At 40.1% G+C, this 23190-nt stretch overlaps 1 protein-coding gene across 2 annotated transcripts in view; it reads right to left on the bottom strand.

Annotated features, from left to right (window-relative positions):
• actn4 (actinin, alpha 4) overlaps positions 1-23190 on the bottom strand; it is a 61885-nt gene that overhangs the window by 8237 nt on the left and 30458 nt on the right. The window contains exons 2-18 of one of the 2 annotated variants that reach the window (XM_062419044.1): positions 16039-16153; positions 15205-15324; positions 12743-12829; positions 11488-11575; positions 10389-10467; positions 10083-10164; positions 6271-6356; positions 4515-4607; positions 4180-4305; positions 3888-3992; positions 3206-3353; positions 2824-2974; positions 1946-2054; positions 1659-1799; positions 1290-1472; positions 590-724; positions 19-198 (exon numbers count right to left, since the gene is read on the bottom strand). In XM_062419044.1, coding sequence (XP_062275028.1) covers positions 19-198; positions 590-724; positions 1290-1472; positions 1659-1799; positions 1946-2054; positions 2824-2974; positions 3206-3353; positions 3888-3992; positions 4180-4305; positions 4515-4607; positions 6271-6356; positions 10083-10164; positions 10389-10467; positions 11488-11575; positions 12743-12829; positions 15205-15324; positions 16039-16153 — 2028 coding nt within the window. Of the gene's footprint in view, positions 1-18; positions 199-589; positions 725-1289; positions 1473-1658; positions 1800-1945; positions 2055-2823; positions 2975-3205; positions 3354-3887; positions 3993-4179; positions 4306-4514; positions 4608-6270; positions 6357-8784; positions 8871-10082; positions 10165-10388; positions 10468-11487; positions 11576-12742; positions 12830-15204; positions 15325-16038; positions 16154-23190 lie in introns of both variants that reach the window. The other variant, XM_062419043.1, reaches the window with a different exon arrangement.

Below are 23190 nucleotides of genomic sequence, written 5' to 3'. Positions count from 1 at the left end.
TGTGTGTGTGTGTTTTACCTCCATTGTGTAGGCGGTGTATTTGTTGTCAAAGATGAGGGCCTCCTGGATGAGCTGGTGGTCTCCCTCCAGCTGGTCGATGTTGGGCTTGTACTCAATGATGCTCTGCTCGTACTCCCTCAGGTTGGTCAGCTGGTCCTCCAGAGTGCCGTTCATCTCAATGGATATCCTGCCAATTTCCTGCCAACACAAACACACACACACAATTCATTAATACAAATCACAATGCAACATTTTTCTACTTCAGCTGAACATAAACAACGTGGCCACAATCTCGCTGGCCAGAGTTTCACAATGCTTGGTCTACTTGTACTGTCATGTATATTTGTAAAGAAATCATTTCATCCATCCATAACTCTGAAGTGCACTTATACTCGTATAAACTCTAAGCGTGGTTAATAACATTCCTATCAGCAAAAACTCTTAAACCCTGTCGACTCTTGGCCTGGTGAGCTCACTGTTTTACAATGTTGGCCTGACAACTGTGACAAACCACAAGCAGCTGAGCAAAGATGAACCGCTCTAACACAGCGATGAGCACTGAGAGTGACGGCATAGCCTAATCCATTACCTCCATCTTGGTCTGTATCCAGGGGCCGACCATGTTGGCCTGAGTGGCGAACTTGCGTCTCAGATGGTCGTTGGACTGCTGCTTGGAAAGCTCTTCCTGAAGGGCCTGGTCACGCTGGGGCACGAGCTGCTGTGCCTGCAAACACACACGTGCGCGCACGCAAACACAAAGTCAATAGAAACACTCAACTGTAACAGAAAGCACATGTAGATGCACCTACACACACAAAACACCAGCTGGAGACAGTCATTAAATCATGCAGCCCCCGAAGGCCACATCAGAGGTCCTCAGCAGCTCTGTATCTTGCTGCTTTTACGTGGGCAAATGTTCTGTTCTGTTCAAATAAATCTGATCAATGATCAGAACAAAAGTAATCACCTCTAAATAAATATTAGAGTTCCTGTTTATAGTTCCCATATGCACACTTTGCTACAGGCTAACAATTGTGAAAAAATAGACCTGTATCTAGTGCTTCTAGTGCTTCTATTATTGGTTTACTGCTCTGGGCTCATTGAACTGAAAGTGTTCCGCCTTTAAACTCATAATAGCAGGCTTCCACTCAAAAAGGGTAGTAGGGATACATTTCAAACAACAGAGCAGCAATCGTGTCCGACTAAAATCGGAGAGCAACATTTGTGATTTGCAAACTCAAGGTAGCGATAATTAGGTCATCACTAAACTAAGGCTGCAGTCAGTCTACCTGTTCCCATTTGTTGTCGATGCTCTGAGGTGTGATGGTGGTGTAGGGGTTGGTTCCACTCAGCTTGATGCCGTTGTACTGGGCGATCTTCTGCACCTCAGCCTGGATGGCCTGGATGGCCTCTCGCTCCTTGTTGGCGTCTGGCAGGGTTGACTTGAACTGCTCGTGAGCTGTGATCAGACCCTGAGAGAGGAAGGAAATGTTTGGTTTTACATCATTCCAGAAAAAAGTCTGTTTACTATTATTATAAATAGTTGATTTTGCTCTCCAGTGCTGCAAACTTAACATTTCTTCAGTAAATCTTTGGCATTTATATTTAGTTTCATGTGTTGCACTTATCTGTACCACACCCCCACACTGTGCAGTTACCTGGATCTCCTCAATGTTGTGGACAATGAACATGTCCTGCAGGTCCTCCATAGCTCCCTCCATCCAGTTGTTGAAGGGTGCCGCCCTCTTGGCGTACTCCAGGTAGAGCTCATCTATCGACTCCAGCTGCTTCTCTGTCCTCTGTTTGCAAGAAGACAGACAGAGAGTTAGTCAGGATTCTTAACATAAACTCTGATATCATGAGTCATTTAATTAAACCATGTGAGGTTGATCAGAGACCCAGGTATCACACACTCATATGATATGACATGATTCATCAGTCATACCTCCAGTGACTCCCTGCGGCTCTGGGTGAGGGCTCCCAGGCTGTCCCACTGATCGCAGATCTTCTGACAGCGAGTGTTGACGCTGGGAGAGTCGTAGTAGTCCAGCTCGCTGTAAAAAACGTGCAGTGCAGAGAAGAGCAGAATTAATCTCTGAAGCATAACTAAATAACAGAAATGATCTATTATGATATACTATGGTGCGGCTGCGCTAATGATCGCTGTGGCATTGGGTGAGGGAAGCTTTTTAAAGAGAAATTGAGATCGATCTGTGTACATAAATGTCTCTGGCAGGTTCTTTGGGATTTGCTTCTCTATGCATTTAAAAAATGGTGTTCTATCCAAGATCTTACCTGCTGAATTTGTTGCCAAGAAAGCAAAAAAAAAGAAGTGACTTTTATCTAATTTTTTCCATTTGGCCTTTCGTGAGTCCATCAAGATTTCAGGTTTCAGGTGAAAATGAGCCAACTTGACAATCAGAAAACTTTCTAGTGTTGTTATTTTCTTTGGTTTTAAAGCTGATATATGATGCTTTTTCTGATTTCTGTTATTTATATACTGTTATAATGTTGGATGTCTATGACAAACATAGTCAAAGCTCCAAAACTTGAAGTGAATGTACTCTATGTGCCATACAGTGCGCACCTCGTTGACAAGTAAAACAACCTAAAACACACATACACACACTTGCACTCTAATACTCGATTTCTGTAATGGTTTATCTCCATGTAAGGCACCTTTATGCAACACAAATTAAATGTATTTCTATAAAATTATGCTGTACAGTTTAACTGGAATGTCTATGTTCGACCTGCTGTGGGTTTGTGTCCTTTCAGGTTCACAGATTGTTCATTACTCCACATCTCTTCTTCCCTCCTTACTTCAGTTCTTGTGCGATGGCGGCGATCTGCTCCACTCTGTCTTGATGGGCTGCCAGGTCGCTCTCAAAGGCCTCATGTTTCCGTAGCAACGCCTTGACTTCTGACAGAGAGGCGGTCTCGTAGTCTTTCTGGGTCAGCATGGCTTCCTTACCTGCATGCATACACATTTAAAAAGATCTATATTTATTGATTTATTGAATTAACATTAACAATAAAGTGCAGTTAAATGATGTTGAGGACTGTTTAAGCATTCTCTCATCTTGAAATTGAGGCGCGATTTTTGCAAAAAGATGATCCAACTTGATAGAAGACACACAATTCAACACATTGTTCATCCTGTATAAATATCTGTGTGTGTGTTTGTGTGAAAACATTTATATACCATCAGTCCAGGATTCATGGATGGCCGCCTTCTGGCGGAATTTCTCAGCCAGGTGATCGAGTCTCTCCAGACGTCTGATCTCGTTGAGAAGCCACTCCTCGTAGCCTTTTTCTGCTCCCTCCAGAGTGTGCCACGATCCGTTAATGTCCTGAGGGCAACCGACAGAAATCACTGATACAAATCCTTCATTATAAGTTACATTATGGTACCATTTTTTTTGCCTGTGTAGTTCAGGAAAAGATTAACTTGAAGCTGTCCAAGGCTATTTTATTTCAGTATGTGACAATAAAAGGCAACTTTCTGAATCTTAAGACTTCAGACAAAATGTTAAAATGCACTAAGCATGTTGTGGTTTATCAACATGACAGGTGTGGCATCACTTTTTATGTGACAAGATATAAGAAAGAGAGGAAAATGGAGAGAAAAATCTTTCAAATTTAACAAAAATCTTGGCGTATTAGGGCTTTACATTTTAAAAAAATGTACTGTGTGTGAGGGACTATTTCGAGGAAAAAATTAAAGTCATAAATTTACGACAAAAAACTATCTTGGATATTCTCCGACATAGGTCACGAATTTAGGACAGAAAAAGTCGGATATTCTCTGACATTATAAAGTCACAAATTTACGAGAAAAAAAACTCATAAAAAGAGTTAGAAAGACAGTATGTCTGCATACTTACAGAAACCATGCGTCCCTCTGATGGCATGAAGGCAGGTCTGTTGCTGAGTCTCAGTTTAGTCTGCAGAGTGTTGAAGTTGATCTCCAGCTGACATTTCTCCTGGACCTGCACACAGGAACACAAGTCGGTTCAGTGATAGTGTAAAGACATATAAAACACACTGAAACGCACTATCAGGGAATAAATCCCAACATAGCTGCAGGCTAACCACAAAACAGAAGTTAACAACTATTTTCCAACATTGCCCTGCATATTTTTGGGAACAGAAAGCACTGCAGAAGTTATTCTGAACCTTGGGTGGTTTGTGGACACGGCGGTAGTCTCTGAAGTCCTCCAGTTTCTGCTGCATCTCAGCCATGGTTTTCTCTGGGGTTCGGTTCTCCAGCCAGGGGATTGTTCGACGGATCCACTCCAGCAGCTGGAGGCAGAGGCAAAGAGGAGGAGAAAACAGTCAGGAAAATAATCAAGTTGTTATCCCTGGAAAATGTAGGCCAAGGATCATCTGACACTTAGATTATGTAATGTAATAGTCAGTTAAATTAATATATGGAGCACCAAGAATCTAAAATGCAAAAGGTGTAAACATGCTGAAAGACTGTGTTAATCTATAATCTGTTTTGTACTCACATCACTGGCCAGTTTCTCGTAGTCCTCCATCAGGTGCTCGTTCTCCTGGTTGACAGCCAGCACTTTGCAGATACGATTGGCGGCTGTCTCAGCCTATCAAGAAACAGGGTGATGAGTAGTGCTCACAGTGATTGGATAAAAACACTGTGCCACAGAGTCCACTCACTGTGCCTAAAGCTTAGTGAGAACATTCACTGTGTTTACATATTTAAAACAAAATGCTGCAAATTAAAGTCACTAAAAAAATAAACCTAACATAAGTGTACATGACTTCTTATTAGTAGCTCAACATGGGCTTTTCATTTCATTATAACTGTTATAATTAAATGTTTTTACTCTCTTAATTTGTGCGAGCACACTCCACACACAAGCAGTGAACTGGAATAAATGTAAGCACAAGGCCAGGCTCATATAATTATTATTATTATTTTTTTTAAAGGCACACATTACTTAAAAGAGTGCAAAAAAGATTAAAAAACACTAAAACCAACAGCTTTATATGACTAAATAAAAACATGCTTGCAGCTGTTGATGGTTAGTTCAATGTGCCACAGTCACTGTTTTAAAGCTCCATGCGTTTCCTGTCACAACTCAGGAGTCAATCCATACATCAAGTTACAGGTTCATGTAGCGTTGTAGTCCACATCAGTGGGTCTGCCTAGGATATTACACTACTGTACCACTGGAATAAAAGAAGAACAGTAGACAGACTTTGACAAGCGGATTTAAGACTTCCTGGACAAGCATTCATCATCTTGGGGGTTTAAATATTTCGCTTTGGGTTTAAACTTAACTAATGTATTCCATATAGCAAATAACAGAATAGAATAAAACAATTTTTTTTTAAATTGAAAAAAACAAAACAAAACATAAAAATTCATTGAAACACATTTAGAGTTGGAAAGTGTTAATACTGTAGCTGAAGAGAAACTAGAGTGACCTCAACCAGTGTTTCCCACAGTAATAAACCAAAACAGGTCTGGTTTCCCAAAACCACATCAGCGCTATAATATTTCATGTTTTATTGTTTTCCACTAGAGAAATACACATTGCTGTAACTTTTCTGGAGCGCGCCTTCAGTTATCCAGCTGGGTCATTCATGATCTCAGTGAAAAACCCAAAGATCGCAAACTGACACCAACAACGCCTAGAGCAGAGTTAACTGAAGTAATAACATGGCGTTTATTCAGCAGAAGAATCTCTACTGGTCACAACTTGCCGACATGACTTTGGGAATTCTAGTCCAGACCATAAAGTTAATCACTTTTAGGGGGTGGGGGAACACGGTTGATGTCCAAAGCACAGAAACAGAAGCATCAGAAAGTGTTTATTTTGCAGGGTTCCCATCGTGGTCCTGACTTTGTAAACACTCCAAAAACTGTAAAGCTTGTTGAAATGTTGCTACGACCACAAAACTGTAACTGTTGAGGAATTGTAAACAATCTGATTTCCTCTATAGTTAGCTCCACTGAGCAGAAATAAAATAATGCATAAAAACCTTCTTCCAATACCAGTATATTCCTGTGCTTTGACCCATTTTGGGCTATTTATTTAATACACTTGAACATTAAAATCCCTTTCTTTCACTGTCTGGAATAAACCTCACCTCCCTGCATGTTTACAACACATAAAACTACACAATGCTCTGAAACCTCATATCTTGACCAGTGGGAACCCTCATGGTGTTTTTTTCTGTTTGTTTGTTTGTTTTGCTGCAGAGGCGTGTTGATGTGAGTCTGAAGCGTGAGGAGCTCACCTTCTGAGCACCAGAGAAGGCGTGATAGAAGCAAGATACATAGGTCATAATGGCTTTCTCATCCGGCCTCAGCGTACCCACGATGTCTGCGCATCACCCAGCACCCGCAGGACAGAGAAGGTAAAAAAATAAAGAGAGAGAGAGAAAGAAGGAGTGAAGCTAAAGCTACCCAAAGCTACATGATCCTCACTCCCAGCAGGATGTGAGAGCAAGGCCAGTTTTGGGAGAGTTGAGTGGGCGTCCACAGCTTCAAGCTTCCACCTGTTACCACTGCCAACGCCCCACACTGACACCAGGGGGTTGGGATGTGAAGAGAGGGGGAGAGGGCAAGGTGGTTAGTAGAGATATGCGTCTTCTTGAAGAGAGATGAGGGACAATGGAGCCACAAGGTCCAGGTTGGGACACAAAGACACAGATAAACCTCAAACCTGTGATCACAGACTCTGTGTCTGGCTGCACTTACATGAAGCAGTTTATTCAATTTCTGTAGTAGGCTGCTTTGGTTTAGTTTGGTTTATTTGGCAGGTGAGAATGATGCAATTACACATCTGGTTGCAAGAAACAACCCCACTGAGGTCTGAAACTAAAAGGCTTTGTCCTGTTCCTGCAGTGAAATGCAGCGTAGTTGGTTTGGAGTGAAATAACTACAGATAAGCTGATTAACTGATGAGTCGATTAACAGAAAATGAATCAACATTTTTTATAATCTATCATTTGTTTGAGTCATTTATCAAGTAAAATCAAGAATAATCCAATTTCAGCTTCTCTACTGTGAGGATTTGCTACTATGCTCTGTAAATCTTTGGGTTTTGGTCTGTGTAATTCTACCTTTTCACTTTTTTTTAATAGTCCAAAATAGTAAAATCACAAATAATTGATAGAATCATAAGGCAATAATGCAATAATTGGTCCAAGTCATAAATGTAATCATTGAAAATCCTCACATGACATTACTAACTGAAGACAAACTGCAGTGTGGATTCATTCAGCTGATTCATCACATGTGCTTAAAACTCACAAAACATGAAAACACACATACAGCAGGAGGTGCTGACAAGTTGAGTTTGAACTCGAATGAACTACTTTGGAAAATAATTCACTGCTGTTGGAAGATTGCTCAGATGAACGTTTTCAGGTTCAGTTATTTGATCTAAAATCACATTTAATGGTTATGACTCTCACATGACCGAGTAACCCAAATCAAACCAAAACCAAAAACAGTAGATGTTGAATAAACTCTTCCCTTAGGGCAGACACGACTAAATAAATGATGACGTAGATAAACAAAGTGTAATGCTGGTGAAAGCAATGAGTCTGGAGATATAAAGATTTTGTTTGTAATGAAGTTGGTTACAAATAAAAACTGTCTCTGCACTTATTTTGTGTAAATAATGGAAGAAGTAGAATGAGAACAAGAAGTACATGGAACAAGTTCACACACACACACGCACGCACGCCTCCTGAGACTGCAGCAGCAGCACACAAACAAGTTCTGAATGAGCCAGAAAATTAATTAGACAGAGAGTAAAAAAACAAGAGACCCATCCAGTGGCTTCCTGTCAGAGGCCTACAGGGAGGGGTAGAGGAGAAATAAGAGGGAGGAAAAATAAGAGGAAGAGAATGAGAGAAAGAATGAAGGGAGCATAGAAAGAAAAGAGGAGGAGGAATAAGAGGAGGAGAATTAAAGGAGAAGGATAAATAAAATTCAGATAACAAACACTTTGCTGCCTGTATACTGAACAAGATGCATAGAGAACTGCAGCTATCTTTATTTATTAACACTGCTCTTCAAATGCAATCTTAATTATTACAAATATTGGGCCTGATTATATAGTTCAATATGATTTAAAGGAGCAAAATTTCTTCTCCTTCATAATTCTCATGAAATGCTTTAATGTCTCCAATACAGTTTAAGAGTTCATGATGTTTCCTCCACATCCAGAATCACATTTTATTCTACGTGCTTTTTGAAAGTAGGATAAACAGTGACATACATGTAACTTATGCTCCTCTAATACATTCCACAGAAAGGCCACTGTCTACAGGTTTTCATCTGAGCAGGTGATTTCTTTCTTTTTTAGTGAATCATTTTATGTCTTCTGGAATCTAAAACTCTTCCAAATAAAGCAAGCAGAGACAGAAAACCTCACAAACATCTGTATCAAGTGGACAGAACATAGGCTCCGACTGCAGCTGTTCATGGTAGCGGCTGTAATGAACAAATACTATCAATCATTATCTAAATAACTTTAATTTTTATGAATTACACCACTTAAAAGATCAGCTACAGTCTGCAGTCTCATCCAATGACGGCACTGCTTTCACCGGCATAGTTCTTTTAAATCTGTGTTATTATGTGTGAGTTTGTGCATTTGTGTGTGTGTTTGTGTCCCAACCGATCCTGTGTCTTTGTCGCGGTCCACTGCTTAGCAGCGCTGTCGAGAGAGAGCGAGGCCATGCTTGGAAAGGAAGGAGCACGTGTTAGTAACAGGGGGTTAAAGGTCGAGAGGGTACCTTCTGCGCTCCAGAGAAGGCATGGTAGAAACTGGACACATAAGTCATAATGGCTTTCTCATCTGGACGAGCAGTGTTCACAATGTCTATGAAGTGGAGGAGGATGACAAACATGTACAGGCATGACAGAGGACATGTGATTATAACAACAGGACACACGTGTAGGGACACACTCAAGATATTACACAGGCTGGCAAACATGGACACACTTCAACAAGCTGCTGGAGCTGTTAACAGACAGGACGATCTAACACATGAGGCACAGCCAGGCAAAGTACACTGATAAAGAAGAGGAGGACACAAAACTGATATTAATGTACATACAAGGGTCAGACACACACTGTACACGGTTTCAGTTTACTACAAACACTAAGAAGATGATGGCGCTTCTTCCTTCATCAAAGCTGCAAAGAAGCAGTCAGTAAAAGTTAAACTGGAAAATCTGTTGTAGCTGTTTCAGGATATTTTCATTTTTAAATTAAAATGCACTAAAATTTTTGAGTGTCCAATGATGTTCATTGGACAAGCTTCACAGGGTCCTTCTAGCAAACAAGATTAAAAGTCTGCTGGGAAAAACTTGTAAAAGAGAGTGACTATTTACAAGAAAAGCTATCAGTAGGCTCATATTAGGATGACAGGTTATCATCTGACAGAACAAGTACAACAGTGGATTTGCAGATCAATGGCTACATTTACATGCACCTCAATAACATGGCTGTAAAGGTAGTGACAGCCAGGATAGGACACAGTGTATTTTTTAATTAAAATTACTAAGAGTCAGCTCCTGGTCTAAAGTAACAATATACAGTAGGTAAAGTGATTATACTGGTATTTACAGACATGGATTTAATGAGGTTTTTCAAATTGGTATGAGAATCTAAACTGTGACTTTCAGGAGATGTTGAGAAAGAGGAATTTGTTAAAAAAGCGTTTCTTTACAGTTTGTCTACATCAACGCCAAATTTAACACAATTCAAGGGCTGAATCACAGCTGTTTCAGTGCTTTTAGTAAAGCTGGAGTCTGATTACTAAACTAATGTAGATGAGATTAACACAGGAGCTGGAATATTAAAAAAAAAAAATAAATTAAGCAGCTTAGTCTAGCTCAGACTACTGGCTACTGACATCATTAACAGTCACCTTATTGTGTGCATGTAAACACAGCCAGTTAATGAAAAAAGTTTGCAGTTTAGACAATTTAATAATAATAAAAACAACACAACACAACACAGAGTCAACAAATCTCCACAATAACAATGAATGACACAAACAAATCTTAGAATAAATTTCAGGCCTACCTTCAGCGTCCAACATTTTGGGGATGTCCAGGTATTTCTCAGCCACCTCGAAGGCGTTGTTCAGATTGGTCACTGGGTCATCCTACGCAACCAATCAGACAGTCAGAAAACATCAAACATACCGGCAGGGTGAGTTTAGTTCAAGTGTAACGTTACAGAGAGCGTGTGATAAGAGGTGGTGGAATAAACTAAACCAGATGTGGCCAACAGATTAGGTTTTCTTTATTCTTACTGATGATTTGGAGACTTTATAAGTAAATTGAATGTTTGAGTGCAGCTGATAAGAGTTGAAGAATCTGTGTCTACCTTTCTGAGCTTGTCGTAATCGATGAGTTCGGGTCTGTGTCTGTGGATCAGAGCATTGAAGGCGAGGCCGTCCTTCCAGCTGTTAGAGAAGAGAGAAAACATAATGCATTAGGCTGTTTGAACTGGTAGTTAAACACACTCATAATTATGTCTGTGATTTCTATGTTTGTCTTCTCTACAAGCTACTATCATAACTACCACAAATCATCGTCTAAGCGTTTAGAGGGCCAAACACAACAACATTTTGAACCTCGGACTGAATAAAAAGGTCCACTAAGCTTAAATACTGAAAATTACAAACAGGAAACAGGACTAAAAGATAATGTGAAGATAATGTGAAGATGTCATCTTGTTGACCAAATATTCTCCACTTGAGATTCACTTTCTGTCCAGACTGTCTGGGGTCTGCTCAGTTTCTGCCTTTTTTGGTTTTGCAACTTGTCATCGCACAACTTAAATAACTCTATAGCATCCATTTCTGTAACTAACATATTGTCCAGAATCACGTTTTTTCATTTAGAGAATGAAAAAACATTATATTCAAGTTCCTCCACCAGGGGGCGACCTTTCTACAGATTGACAGCAGTTTACTTGAGGAATATAAAATATTGCTGGACTGCACTGAGATTTCAATCATGCTCAGACTGTATCTGCTCATCCCAACAAAATAACACAAAGTGTCCCTGTGTGGCTACATGATGACTGAGAGTGGCTGGATGTGTGTTGGATGTGTGTTTATTGGTTGAGACTGCAAAACAGCAAAATAAAAAACATTGAACATTGGTCAGATGTGTCATGCAACTGATGATATCATGAAAGGAAAGTTTATTGCAGACTATTGCTAACCATAAAATGCATTTTAGCCAAGTTTCACTGAGCAGTTTTACTGACCCGTGAAAACATAAACGCTTGTTTTATAAGATTTTCCAACATCAAAAAATGTAATTCTGGTGGAAAAGCCAAATATTTCTAATCGAATTACAGAGAATTTTAACCTTTAAAAGTGTTAACAATTGGCAAAATGTTGACTGTGTGTGTGTGTGTGTGTGTGTGTGTGTGTGTGTGTGTGTGTGTGTGTGTGTGTGTGTGTATTACTTACCTAATGTGGAAGTTCTGCACATTGACATTCTTGTAGGGAGCGGTCTTCCTCTGGCACCACAAGAGAAGACCCTCCTTAGCAGAGGTCTCTGTGAGGAGGGAAAGAGGACGAAGGAGACAGGACAAAGGAGAAGAAAGAAGAAGAAGCAGGAGTGACAGAAGAGGTCTAACATTAGCCAGTGAAGAAATGCCTCTTCATCACATCACACTGAGAGCTTGAATCATTTTTTATTCCATTAAGAACACACAGGAAGACAGAAGAATACTTCAATGCCTGTTTAGAAGCACACTAAATTTAAACTGCAGTATTCTAATCAGTGGATGTTGTTGTTTACAGCATGTGACAGAACAAAACTCTGAAAACTATCTGTCACAAATAATCAGAGTGAAATATATTACTCGAAATGCTTTGGGCCCACACCCATCGCAGTTAATGCAACACAGAGTTTCAATTGGCTGCAACAGTTAGGAGGGAAAATGATTCACTCGTTAACACTTATCAACACTAAATAAAGAATAAAAAAACATTGTGGAAACTGGAAGTGGTGCAGTGTAGATGCAGCCTTTCAGTGTTTAGAGTTTATGAGTGTTTAAGGCTGAAATTATTAGTCAATGAATCAATTAGTTGATTGTCAGAAAATGTAAAAATGACTAATATTTTCTGGTTTCAGCTTTATTAACTGATGCTTTTCTCAGTTTTATATAATTGTAAACTGAATATCTTTGGGTTTTAGACCACTGATCACCTTTAAAAAAAAAACTTTTTACAGACTAAAGGGTTAATATATCAATTGAAAAGATAATTGACGGATTATTCAATCATGAAAACAGAACTGAAATTATCATGTAGCCTTTTTTTTCTCGGTAAAAAGGCACTATACTCTGAGTCATACACTGTGGCATATACTGTGAGTAATATCAGTTAAAACAGTGGTTGTAGCACTCAGTGGTTTCTCGTCATCAGCGTCTTAATGTGCAGCCATCTACGCATCTATGCCACAACTGTTTTCCACTGCTACTCACCCAACTGAGTGTGTGTGTGTGTGTGTGTGTGCGTGTATTACTTCCACTGTAGTCCCCCCCCTCCCCCCCTCCAATGCATCCTCAACCTGCACATCTGTGTAAACACCGAACATTCCTGCAGATCTATGTTTGCTAATTAATCCTGTAAAAACCCAGCTGGGAGGGGAGCTGCCTCAGTGCCCTTCAGCAATGTTCTCCTCTTCCAGTTTTGAGCATGTTCGTGGGAGTCGTACCTTCTACAGAGATGTCCTGGATGGCGAAGCGGAGGATGATGGTCCAGATCATTCCCAGGGTCATCTTGGCGTTTCCGTCCACGATTTCTACACAACACACACACAGTTAGTTTTGTTGCATTTAAAGCCACCATTAATATAAATATTATCTATCACTGATGTTTTCTTTTAACACTCTTACATCTGCTATTTCATTTAATAATGCCAACACACCCACACACAACTACACTTAATGTCCAATAGCGGCCAAATCGCCACTATTTCCTGGGAGAATGTAATGCTTTACCAATGATTTCTCTTATACAACAAATAGTAGGAATAAAATGCAGGCAGTTGAGACACACCTGAGCATTGTTTATTGGTATTTATGCATCTATTGGGGAGATTTCTATAATATCTATTTGTGCTCTGTTAAGATGTAAGCCGTAAAAACAACAATGTTTTGTTGTGCACCTTTGATTATAAGCAGCAGAGCCTCAGCTAATGACATTGTAACTGTGACAAATTCAGTCCTAAATTAAAAAAAGTATAAACTAATAAAAATGCTGACAGTTGAAAAACCCCTAAGCATTGTTTAATGCATCAGATGCATATTTATCGGTATTTATGCAATAAAAAAAAGAACAAATAACTTTCCATTAAGCACATTTATATAAAAGTTTACTGACTTTATGCTCTGTACCTTTGATTTTTAGCAGCAGAGCTTCAGCTAATGACATTGTTTCTGTGACAAATTCCTTTAACTCAGTGAAAGTATTTACAGGAGAGTACGTCAAAGCCTAAAGGTTTTACAAATAGCATTATCTAACAGGTTTCACACAACGATCCACACATATTTGATAGGTTAATGAACACACACACTGACACACAACAGCACAGTAAGTTATGTGCGATGATGTGTTAGCGACAAGGAATGTAGTTTGGGTCAGATTCCACTCATAGTTTCAAAACATACTAAAATACTATTTATCTTTCATCATACTTTCACCTGCTTCGGCTTCCAGTTTATTAAATCACGCTCGCCGTCAAGCTCTCACCTGTGAATTTGTTCTGCATCGCTTTCATTCTCCTGCTGACATTCTTCGTGTTTGATATCTAACCTTTAACGTTCAGGTGATTCTGGTTCTGTTTGGTTCATTTCTACTAAAGTTTATGACAGATCCTTTATGTCCAGATTTAATACTTTACTTTCATTCACTAGTATTTGAATCCTCCTGATGTGGCTGACTTTTGGCCTGTGTTTATGTCCATGTGTTGTCTATTTGTGCCTATAAATTGTGTGCCTTGTTGCTTATGTCTCTATCTTATGTTTGTCATTTCAGCTACATGCTCTGGTCTTTGCACTTTGGTGAACATGGGTTGTTTTTTTATGTGCTTTATATATAAATTTGTGATGAATTTAAAATAAAAGATAAAATCTTTCTGCTCAGAGTTAACATTACTTTCCTTGACATCAAAACTGATACTTTAACATTACACTAAAGTTTACAACTGAAGTCCTTGAAGATCAAATGGAGGTCTGGTAACCAGAACATGTCAGTTAAATAATAAATAATCTCTGACTGGAAAAAAAGTGGCCTTCCAGTTTTCCTCCTCCATCTTCTGTTGGCATTTTTCTCCCTCTCCAGTTTCCAGTAGATGACTTTTAGTGGGTTGCTTTTATAGATGAGCAGAAACAGAGAGAGTGTGTGTGTGTGTTCACAACATGCAGAATATGCGCTGAATGTTGAGCTTATTGAGCTGCCTAGTAGTGTTTTCAATGTATGAAAACAGAACACACACACACACGCACACGCACACGCACACACACACACACACACACACACACACACACACACACACACACACACACACACACACAGAGAGACAAGGATGTTTCTCAGTGTGATATAATGGCCCAGCCCTCGACCTTTGTCCTCTCTCTTAACTAAACTCAGAGCCAATCAGCAGTAAGGAGGCGAGTCAGACAGGAAGGTATTTACTGCCAGTTTCATAACGGCTAAATCTGATGTTGTTCATAAGTCAATTAAAACTGCGATAAAGTCAATAAATAAAAGCTTAACATTTCTGTCCATTTTGCTGTGATTACAAAAACTGATTGCTGAGCTTTTAATCTCAGCACTTGGTGCTCAGGTTACACTGTGCTCTGAAGGTCATTTACTGTATCTGTGGATTTTTAAACTCGCCTTTTAAGTCTTTGGGTAATAGACATAAGAAGGATTAAGATGGATGAATGGGACAGTGGTTTCATTGGTGCTTTTGGGTGTTTTAAGGACTCTGCAGCTCATGAGAAAGAGTTTAATTCACCTCATTAGATTTTTAGCGCTGCACAGTTCTCTACTAAATTACAGCTCATCACAACAAATCCTCCTAGATGATGTTTACTAGGACAAAAATCAATCACATTGGTGTGTTTAGTGTAATGTGCATCTTGTTATATATATGTATGTGTGCATGTTTACCCTCTGCTCCAATGGAGACAAGTTTGACACCCTTGCTGGCGATGAAGTCCAGAGCTTTATTCACGTTGTTGATCTTGTGGACTCTCATCTTTCCTCGCTCGGGCTTGGGTAACCGTTCGCCTGTGCACATAAACACACACACACACACACGCACACACACACAAGGGGACAAACAAAAGTGAGTGAATAAGCTCCCTTGGTGGCAGGAGCAGAGCATGTTTCCACAGGCTCAGCAGAACGACAGTCAGTCAGGACAGTTAAAGTTACAGCAGCAATGTTGGCGTCACTCGCTGCAGCCAAAAAGCGAAGTGAATGTGAAAAAGGAAGCCACTGGCGATTCCAAATTTCATTATGGGATGACAGCAGTTCAAATGAGCATCCACTGCGCCAATAGGAAGTTTTTCCTGCTACAACCTACCAATTAAATATGAGAAACCTCGAAGGGAAAGCTGTCATAAACAATGACAGATGAACAGAAGGGTATTCCCGTGATTTTTTTAATGTTAGTGATCCATACTGAGGTTGGAAACTAGGAGTGAGTAACCACACCCTGGAATGGACAGATATGATGTGGATCTTCCCCCATTCGAAAACATTTTTCACTCTGATTGACAACTCAGAGAAACCAAATGAGGCCGCAGCTCGGTGACGAATGAGCCTGTGTGTGTGTGTGTGTGTGTTTTAGTGCGGTGGGGCTGGATGGATTTCACTGCGGCTCCCATGTGGAACATTTCAAAAATAATCAGATATTACAGCTGTTTTAATTTAATCAAGACGTTTAACTTATTCATTTTCTGGTGACCCCGACGCCGCGAGGTGGTGTAGATGAGTTACCTGAGATGACCTCCAGCAGCAGCATGAGTTTGAGCCCATCCCTGAAGTCCTCCTCGATGTTTTCGATCTGAGTGCCGGCCTTCCGCAGGTGGGAGTTACACCACGCTGTGAACGTCTGCACAAGAGAGACAGAGACAGGACACACAAACGGTGATAAGTCAGAGACCGGGCCACAATGTTTGTCCAGCTTTTTATGATACAATAAACCACTTTGAATTAAAAAATGAAAAGAAAATGAAATTCAATGGGCGGGAAAGGGAGGTCTGGAATTGCTTTGATATGACAGGAAGCAGCAGGGGGGAAAAAAAGGAAGGAGAAAGACATTGGAACACAATACCTAAAAATAAGAATTACTATTGACCCCAAGGAACAATTTAAACCATCTGTCACTAAAATGTGAAGTTGGCGGTTAAATGACGAACACTGCGATGCATACTTTTGGTGATACGGTTTAGTTTCAAATAAACATCAAAGTCCTCAGATAACTGTGCATTGTACTTATTTTCATCTTGGCAATAAATGTCAAGAAACTCCGTCTTCCTTCGGTTTGCTTGTTTCATGAGTTTGCATCATTTTCCTGCCTCGCTCCTTCTTGACATTTTTTCTACCACGAGCTCTGAAATCATATCAACCGTGGACAGAATGAGAGTAAACAAATCCAGCCTCATCAGCCTCCGCCCCACACACACACACACATTTGTCTGTCATCAAGGAAGCTGCCACAGTTTGTCCCATACTGGCATCGAGAAGCCACAAGATCAGAAACGCTGCCACTAATCCCGGAAACCCGACATAAACACCTACTCAGCTATCTATAAACCAGACAAAAATCAAACTGAACTACATCTGTGATATCTGTAATTTAAGATGAGACTGGTGTCAGGCATCTGGGAGGACCACACCAGCACAAATAACACACACACACACACACACACACACACAGCCGGTTGGAATCTGTGTTCCTGCGCTTCTGGTTAGCCCACATTCTTCAGAAATGTGTTTTGAATCATTTCTATTTTGAAGAAGCTCGTGGCACCGAGGTAGGCACGGGACTGCGGAGAGGGCTGGCGCTCTTTCTACGAGCTCTGTGACGCCACGCTCCAAAAATCTCAGATATGGCACGTCATCAATCTTTGTGTCAAAAAAAAAGCAAGTCAGTTTCCGCACTTCAGTGGGAAATGCTTAAAAATGCCAAGTGACCCAAAATACATGTTCCAAGGTCTGGCCCCGCACATTCTCAGTTAGAGCTGCCATCACTCATTGCTCCATTTGGGAGTTTTAAAAATGTCCAGTGTTAGGAAGAATTTTAAGATTTCAAGAGAGATGATAACATCGATTACAGCACTCCGTAAGTGTGTCTCAATCAACATGAGTGCATTACAGCTGACGTGTCTGCATAGTTTTAAGTGAGAAAGTATTTTACTGTGACAGGAAGAGAGAAAAAAGGGAGGAAGGAGAAGGTGAGAGAAGTGAAGAGGAATATTTTCCCAGCAGGAACGTCATCGACTGTATATTCGTCATGACAGCTCCTCAAAAGTGAAGCCAAAAACGCATCGATTGCCCCCTGATGGCTGGCTGCAGTATAGGTCGTAAATCCCCCCTTTTCCATGTTAGCAGATTGCACATGAGCAAAATTTTTAAACTCTAAGTATACATTAAACAAGTTTTTCCCAAAGATGTTTTCTGTCATTTTAGATCTGATATTTCTATTAAGTGCACATTTTTCAAATGAGTTATTTAATGATATAAAAAAAGGTTATGGGGTGTTTGAGGTAGCAGGATGGCTGAGGAGACTACTGCACACACTCTGGCTCCAAATGATTTCACACAAGCATTTCTGCATAGCGGTAAGAAGCGGAGACACGTCATCCATCTCTATATGACTCATAAAACTGACTTGTTATAAGATAGTCATAAAGTGTTGCTGCCAATATGATACAAACGCTTTAAAAATTAATGTTGTATTGTCTTCAGTTATTATCAAAATCAATGAGGAATATTTACTGCAAATTTTCTCAGTTGTACATCTTTGTATATTAAATAAATCTGAATTTTTTATGACCTTTACTGACATTTTACAGACTTAACGACTCAAGAAAACAATAAAGATGAATTGATAATAAAAAAGAAAGAAAACAACTTTGAAGACTGTAGAAAACTGAATGATGTAAACAAGTATTAATCCACCCTTTCACTGCCCCCCCATGCCCCCCCTCTCTCTTTCTCTCCTGCACTGTGCGTTCAAAACATTATGACGGGGTGCTGCTCGCCGCCCTGCCCCTCTCCCCACCGTCCTGCTGCGGCCACCGGCACAAAGCGGCCATTGAGCCTTGTGGATAATAGCACCCTTCAGCCCCCGTGCTCGCCCTCGGTCTACTCGCTCTACCTCGCTCTCTCTCTCTATGTATGTGTGTGTGTGTATGTGTGTGTGACCCTCCCCCAGACCACCCCATACCAAACTCCTCTCCCCCAACACACACACACACACATAAACAAACAGACATACAGACAAAGTTGGGGGGCAGCAGAGTGGAGCGGAAAGACAATGCATGCCCCCCCCCCCCCACCCCCCTCCTCTACCACACACACACACACACACACACACACAATGCTAACAGTTTAAATGCGACAGGAAGTGGCGCTGCAATGACAGGAACTTCTAGCTTAGTCGAGCAGCAACAGAAGACAATCAGTAACTACACCCTTCAATGTCACTGATTCAAACAACAATCACTGCCACCGAACAAGACTTCCACTTTCTGATCTTAACAACTTAACATCAGTACTGTGGTACTATAGGCAAAAATGTATCATTATCATCATTTAATAACTTAGTTGTCTGAAAGTACTAAATATAACATTTATTTGATTTTATCCATATCGCCCTGCTCTAATGGGAAGTGGACCATTTCTCTAATGAACATGTTGAATATCTCTAATGGAAAAACTATAGAAGTGCTCTAAAAACAATTATTGAAAGGTCAAAATGATGTCAGTAAATTAAAAGGAGCAGTAAGAGCAAGTCTTCCACCTCTTCTTATACTGTAGGTGCCTTATCTTATGTAGTTAATTGTGATACTCAATTATCGCTGGGTCAAGCAGCCTCACCCTTTTCTGGAGGAGGGGAAGCTTTGGATGTAAGAGGTAAGTGTATGAGAGCTTTACAAATAATGCTGTGGTGAGTCGGCCGTGTTCCAACAGGATTGGTGTCTGTGGGAGTGGTGACAAGGAGAGTCTGAGTGTAAAACTGTGTACACGCTGTAGGTTGTACAGGTTGAGACATGCAGACACCCTGAACACCTCATGCTCTGTACAACACAACACTCTGCTGATTTTAAATACTTTTTTATAGCTGATGTTCTTTCATTCCGTTCCACCGAGTTCAGATCTTCAAAATTGATACTAGGCACGGTTTGAATTCATCCTGCAGGCTGTAGAGAGACAGTTCAGCTGCCAGTCAGGCTGTTCTCAGTCTGTGACGATGAGGAAGAATTTAACTTCTGCTTCGTTGAATTATGTCAGGTCTGTTTTTTTAATGTATCAGGGGAACAGTGTTCTTCTGACAATCCTTATGTCATTCAGTGACAACAATGTGTGGTGCTGCTGTACACACACACAGGAATCTGGACATACTTCTTCTCCTCACATTCTCACACACACACCCCAGATAAAGACTGGAGCAGGCTGGACACTAAAGCAGAGAAGCTACAACAACTCAAGATTTCTCTCACACTTCCTTCTTCATCCTACTACATACACTTCTTGTCAATGCACAACATGTTTATTGAGCCAAATGCACACAGTTCCCCACTTTGGTGTCAACATCAGGTATAGCATGTTAAACAGGTAACATGTTCTGACCATTACTTCCCTTCTACAAAATTATAGTCAGCTTGTAAATGAGTAATGCCATATAAAATGCAAACTTAATTATCACTCATCATAAAGTTTTAAGCATCTTTCATGTCAAAAGAGTTCCAGTTTCCTAACTCGGCCAAATTAAAAGCAAATCTGACCCCAATTCCTTGAGAGAAACAAGAGTGGGATGCGTGCCTGCGAAGCCTGTTAAACCTGTCCATGTGGCCGCTCTGTGTTGGCTACACAGATCAGACCAGATGATTCACATGAGAGGATTTCTGACCTGAGCTGAGGACACACACAACAAGCTGAAGGCTGCGCGGCGCAGAGGAAAACAAAGCTGGATCTGAGGGTTAAGAGGGTTTACATTTGAGGAACGGACCTTGTGCTCTTGTCCTCTAATTTGATTGCATAACCAACGTAAAGATGTACAATAGTCAATAATGCCAAACGTCCTATAATGTAAGATCATTTTAATCATTTTTTGACACTTAATCGTTGTAATCAGTCTAGACTCTCATTTTAACTCACTTCCAGACATGATCAGGATAATAAAGTATGGATCTATCTTCTCTCATGACCTCTTTTTAGCCAGCTGTGATGATGAATAAGAGTCATGTTAATCATCACGACAAGCATGATTGGCTGGCTCGCTCATTTGAAGAGAGATCACTAGTTGCTGCATCCACATGAAAAGAGAAACAAAGTGATAAAAATGAGTTAAAAATGTGAATAAATCAGACCAATGAAATTATGGACACATTGAGAAGCCTATCTGAAGATTGCACAACTTGGGCTGTTATAGCTTTCTATTACAGCCTTTAGCTTATTGATCAGCTATGCTTTTGTTTTCAATGCTGGGACATTTTTATTTAATCCTATTATATTGTCCTATTTATGCTGAAAAACTTAGTTACCCCCTCTCATGCATCATATAACTAAGTCAGCAATTATTTGGTCAATAATTAACATTTTATGAAATAACACAATCACGCCCATTTGTCCTCTTACTTATGACCCATGTATGATCATTTTCCTAAACTCTAAACTGATCTCTGGCCTGTTACTGTTTAATTCTTAAATATAATAATGTTGATGATGTTTTAAAACTGCTTTTGGCTCAATAAGTATAAGCTTTTACTTTTAATACCAGGAAATCTTTTAATATGATTACAAACTGGAGCCGGGCTCACTCGTGATTTCTGACCCGTTGCTCTGTGATGTTTTAATATCACATCAATGAAATCAAAGTTACAAGATTGTTAAAAGTTGATGAGCCCAGATTTAGATGAACAGGGAGTCAGGTCAGAGTTTTTTTTTCTGTTTCTTATGCAAAGACTAACAGCTGTAGTGCTATAGACAAGTTTTTAAATGCCAACCACGGCTTTAAATGGTGACTCCAACTCTGATGAGCTCATCAACAGAATAAAGGTGCCAATTTTGTGGAGGAAATGGAAATTATAACGTGTTAAAATTACAATGTTCTCAATTTGTAACAGTAATCATTTTGTTAACCTGTCTGGTCAGAACATTATCGCTGCAAAAGAGGCCTAATTGGTTTCCATCGTTCCCCTTTATACTTTAACTGAACATTTTGAAAGTTTGGTGCAGATGAATCGCTCCCAAAAGCTGAACAGAGGGTGCGTGACGACCGTTCAGTTCTCCAGGGCGCAAAAATCTTTGTTGTTTTTGTCCTGGAGAAACTGTGAGCATGTCTGGAAGTGTTTAAGTTGTCCAACATTTCTCCTCTTATGGCAGATATACAACTGTCTTATTGCTGCTTTACTGCTCCACCAGTGTGGAAAAGAAGAAGAAGAGGGAGCCTAATGGGGTCTAGTGGGGTCAGCTGTTTGATCTCTGCTTTCTAAAACACATCGGTGTGACCCCGACGGTCTTTCAACTCTGATCTCTAAACTGGGGCTATGGGGGGGGGGGGGTCAAAGGTCAAGGTTCAGATAGATATTATTCATTTAAAAAGAGGGGAAACTCAAGCAATGACAAAAACATGACAACACACACGCGCACACACAGAAAAATAACAACATCATGCATGTGAGGTAACACTACTGTAACTTTACACCTTTATAACACACACACACACACATACACCACTCCTTGAACAGGAATGTGCTTAGGAGACACAAGAATTACGTGCACACACACACCCAAATATAGCTCACTTGACCCTTACATACTGTTCATATTTGGGCATTTCACAGTATCGACTCATAATTAGTCTCTGTACAAAATTGTTGCCACTTCAAATCATTCATGAATAACCTCATCAGTCATTAATAAACTGGTGATTAATCATTAATGAAGCTTTCAGAGAGCAGAGAACGTGTATTCTTTTAGTCTTTACACTTTTTGTTGATGGAAAAAAATATTTACAATCACATGATATAATGATGCAACGTTACATAACAAGTGGGGAACATAAAGCTTTCAATGAATGATATTAAATGTGAATAAACTGTATTTTTTGAATGAATATGAGACAAACTCAACAAAAATGTGTAACAGCTGCACAAAAACATTTCTAGAAAGTTTAAATGTTTCCATCTTTGTATAATCTGAGTCACATGAGGATACATTATCAAATTTGTGGCTAACAGAAAACTTTTTAAAGTGTTTTTTTCCTTCTGTCAAATGTAACAATGGCTCAAATTAAACTACACCTCAATTATTCCCACACCCAATTTCTCAATGCATTTGCAATTTTTTTCCAACTACATAAGACTGTGTAATTGTATGTACTGTATGCCCGAGCATGTACTACACACACACACACAGATAAGGGTGTGTCTTGCTACACCTGGAAAAAATGAGCCAGGTTGAACACAATGTTACTCAACTGCCATTCATTCCCTGCATGATGTCAGTGATGTGTGAGTGTGTGTGCGTTCTCTAGATCACACACACCTTTTTTTTTTTTTTTTTTGGTGCTTACACTGATGATGAGCTCACTTTTCAAACCGACTTACACACCGACTGTTTCTATGCAAGCTGGTCGCTTCTATCTTCATCGCCGCTTGTTTTTTTACTCTCTTTGCAGAACACACACACACACACACACACACACACACACACACACACACACACACACACACACACACACACACACACACACACACACACACACACACACACACACACACACACACACACACACACACACACACACACACACACACACACACACACACACACACACACACACACACACACACACACACACACACACACACTTCTTAAACACAAGCCTTCTCACTCGTGGTGTCACATTATAGTTGA

This window comes from Scomber scombrus, chromosome 5, assembly GCF_963691925.1.
Source record: "Scomber scombrus chromosome 5, fScoSco1.1, whole genome shotgun sequence".
Classification (NCBI taxonomy): domain Eukaryota; kingdom Metazoa; phylum Chordata; class Actinopteri; order Scombriformes; family Scombridae; genus Scomber; species Scomber scombrus.
The sequence above is the reverse complement of the archived record's forward strand: the minus strand, read 5'-3'. Positions and strand labels throughout refer to the sequence as shown.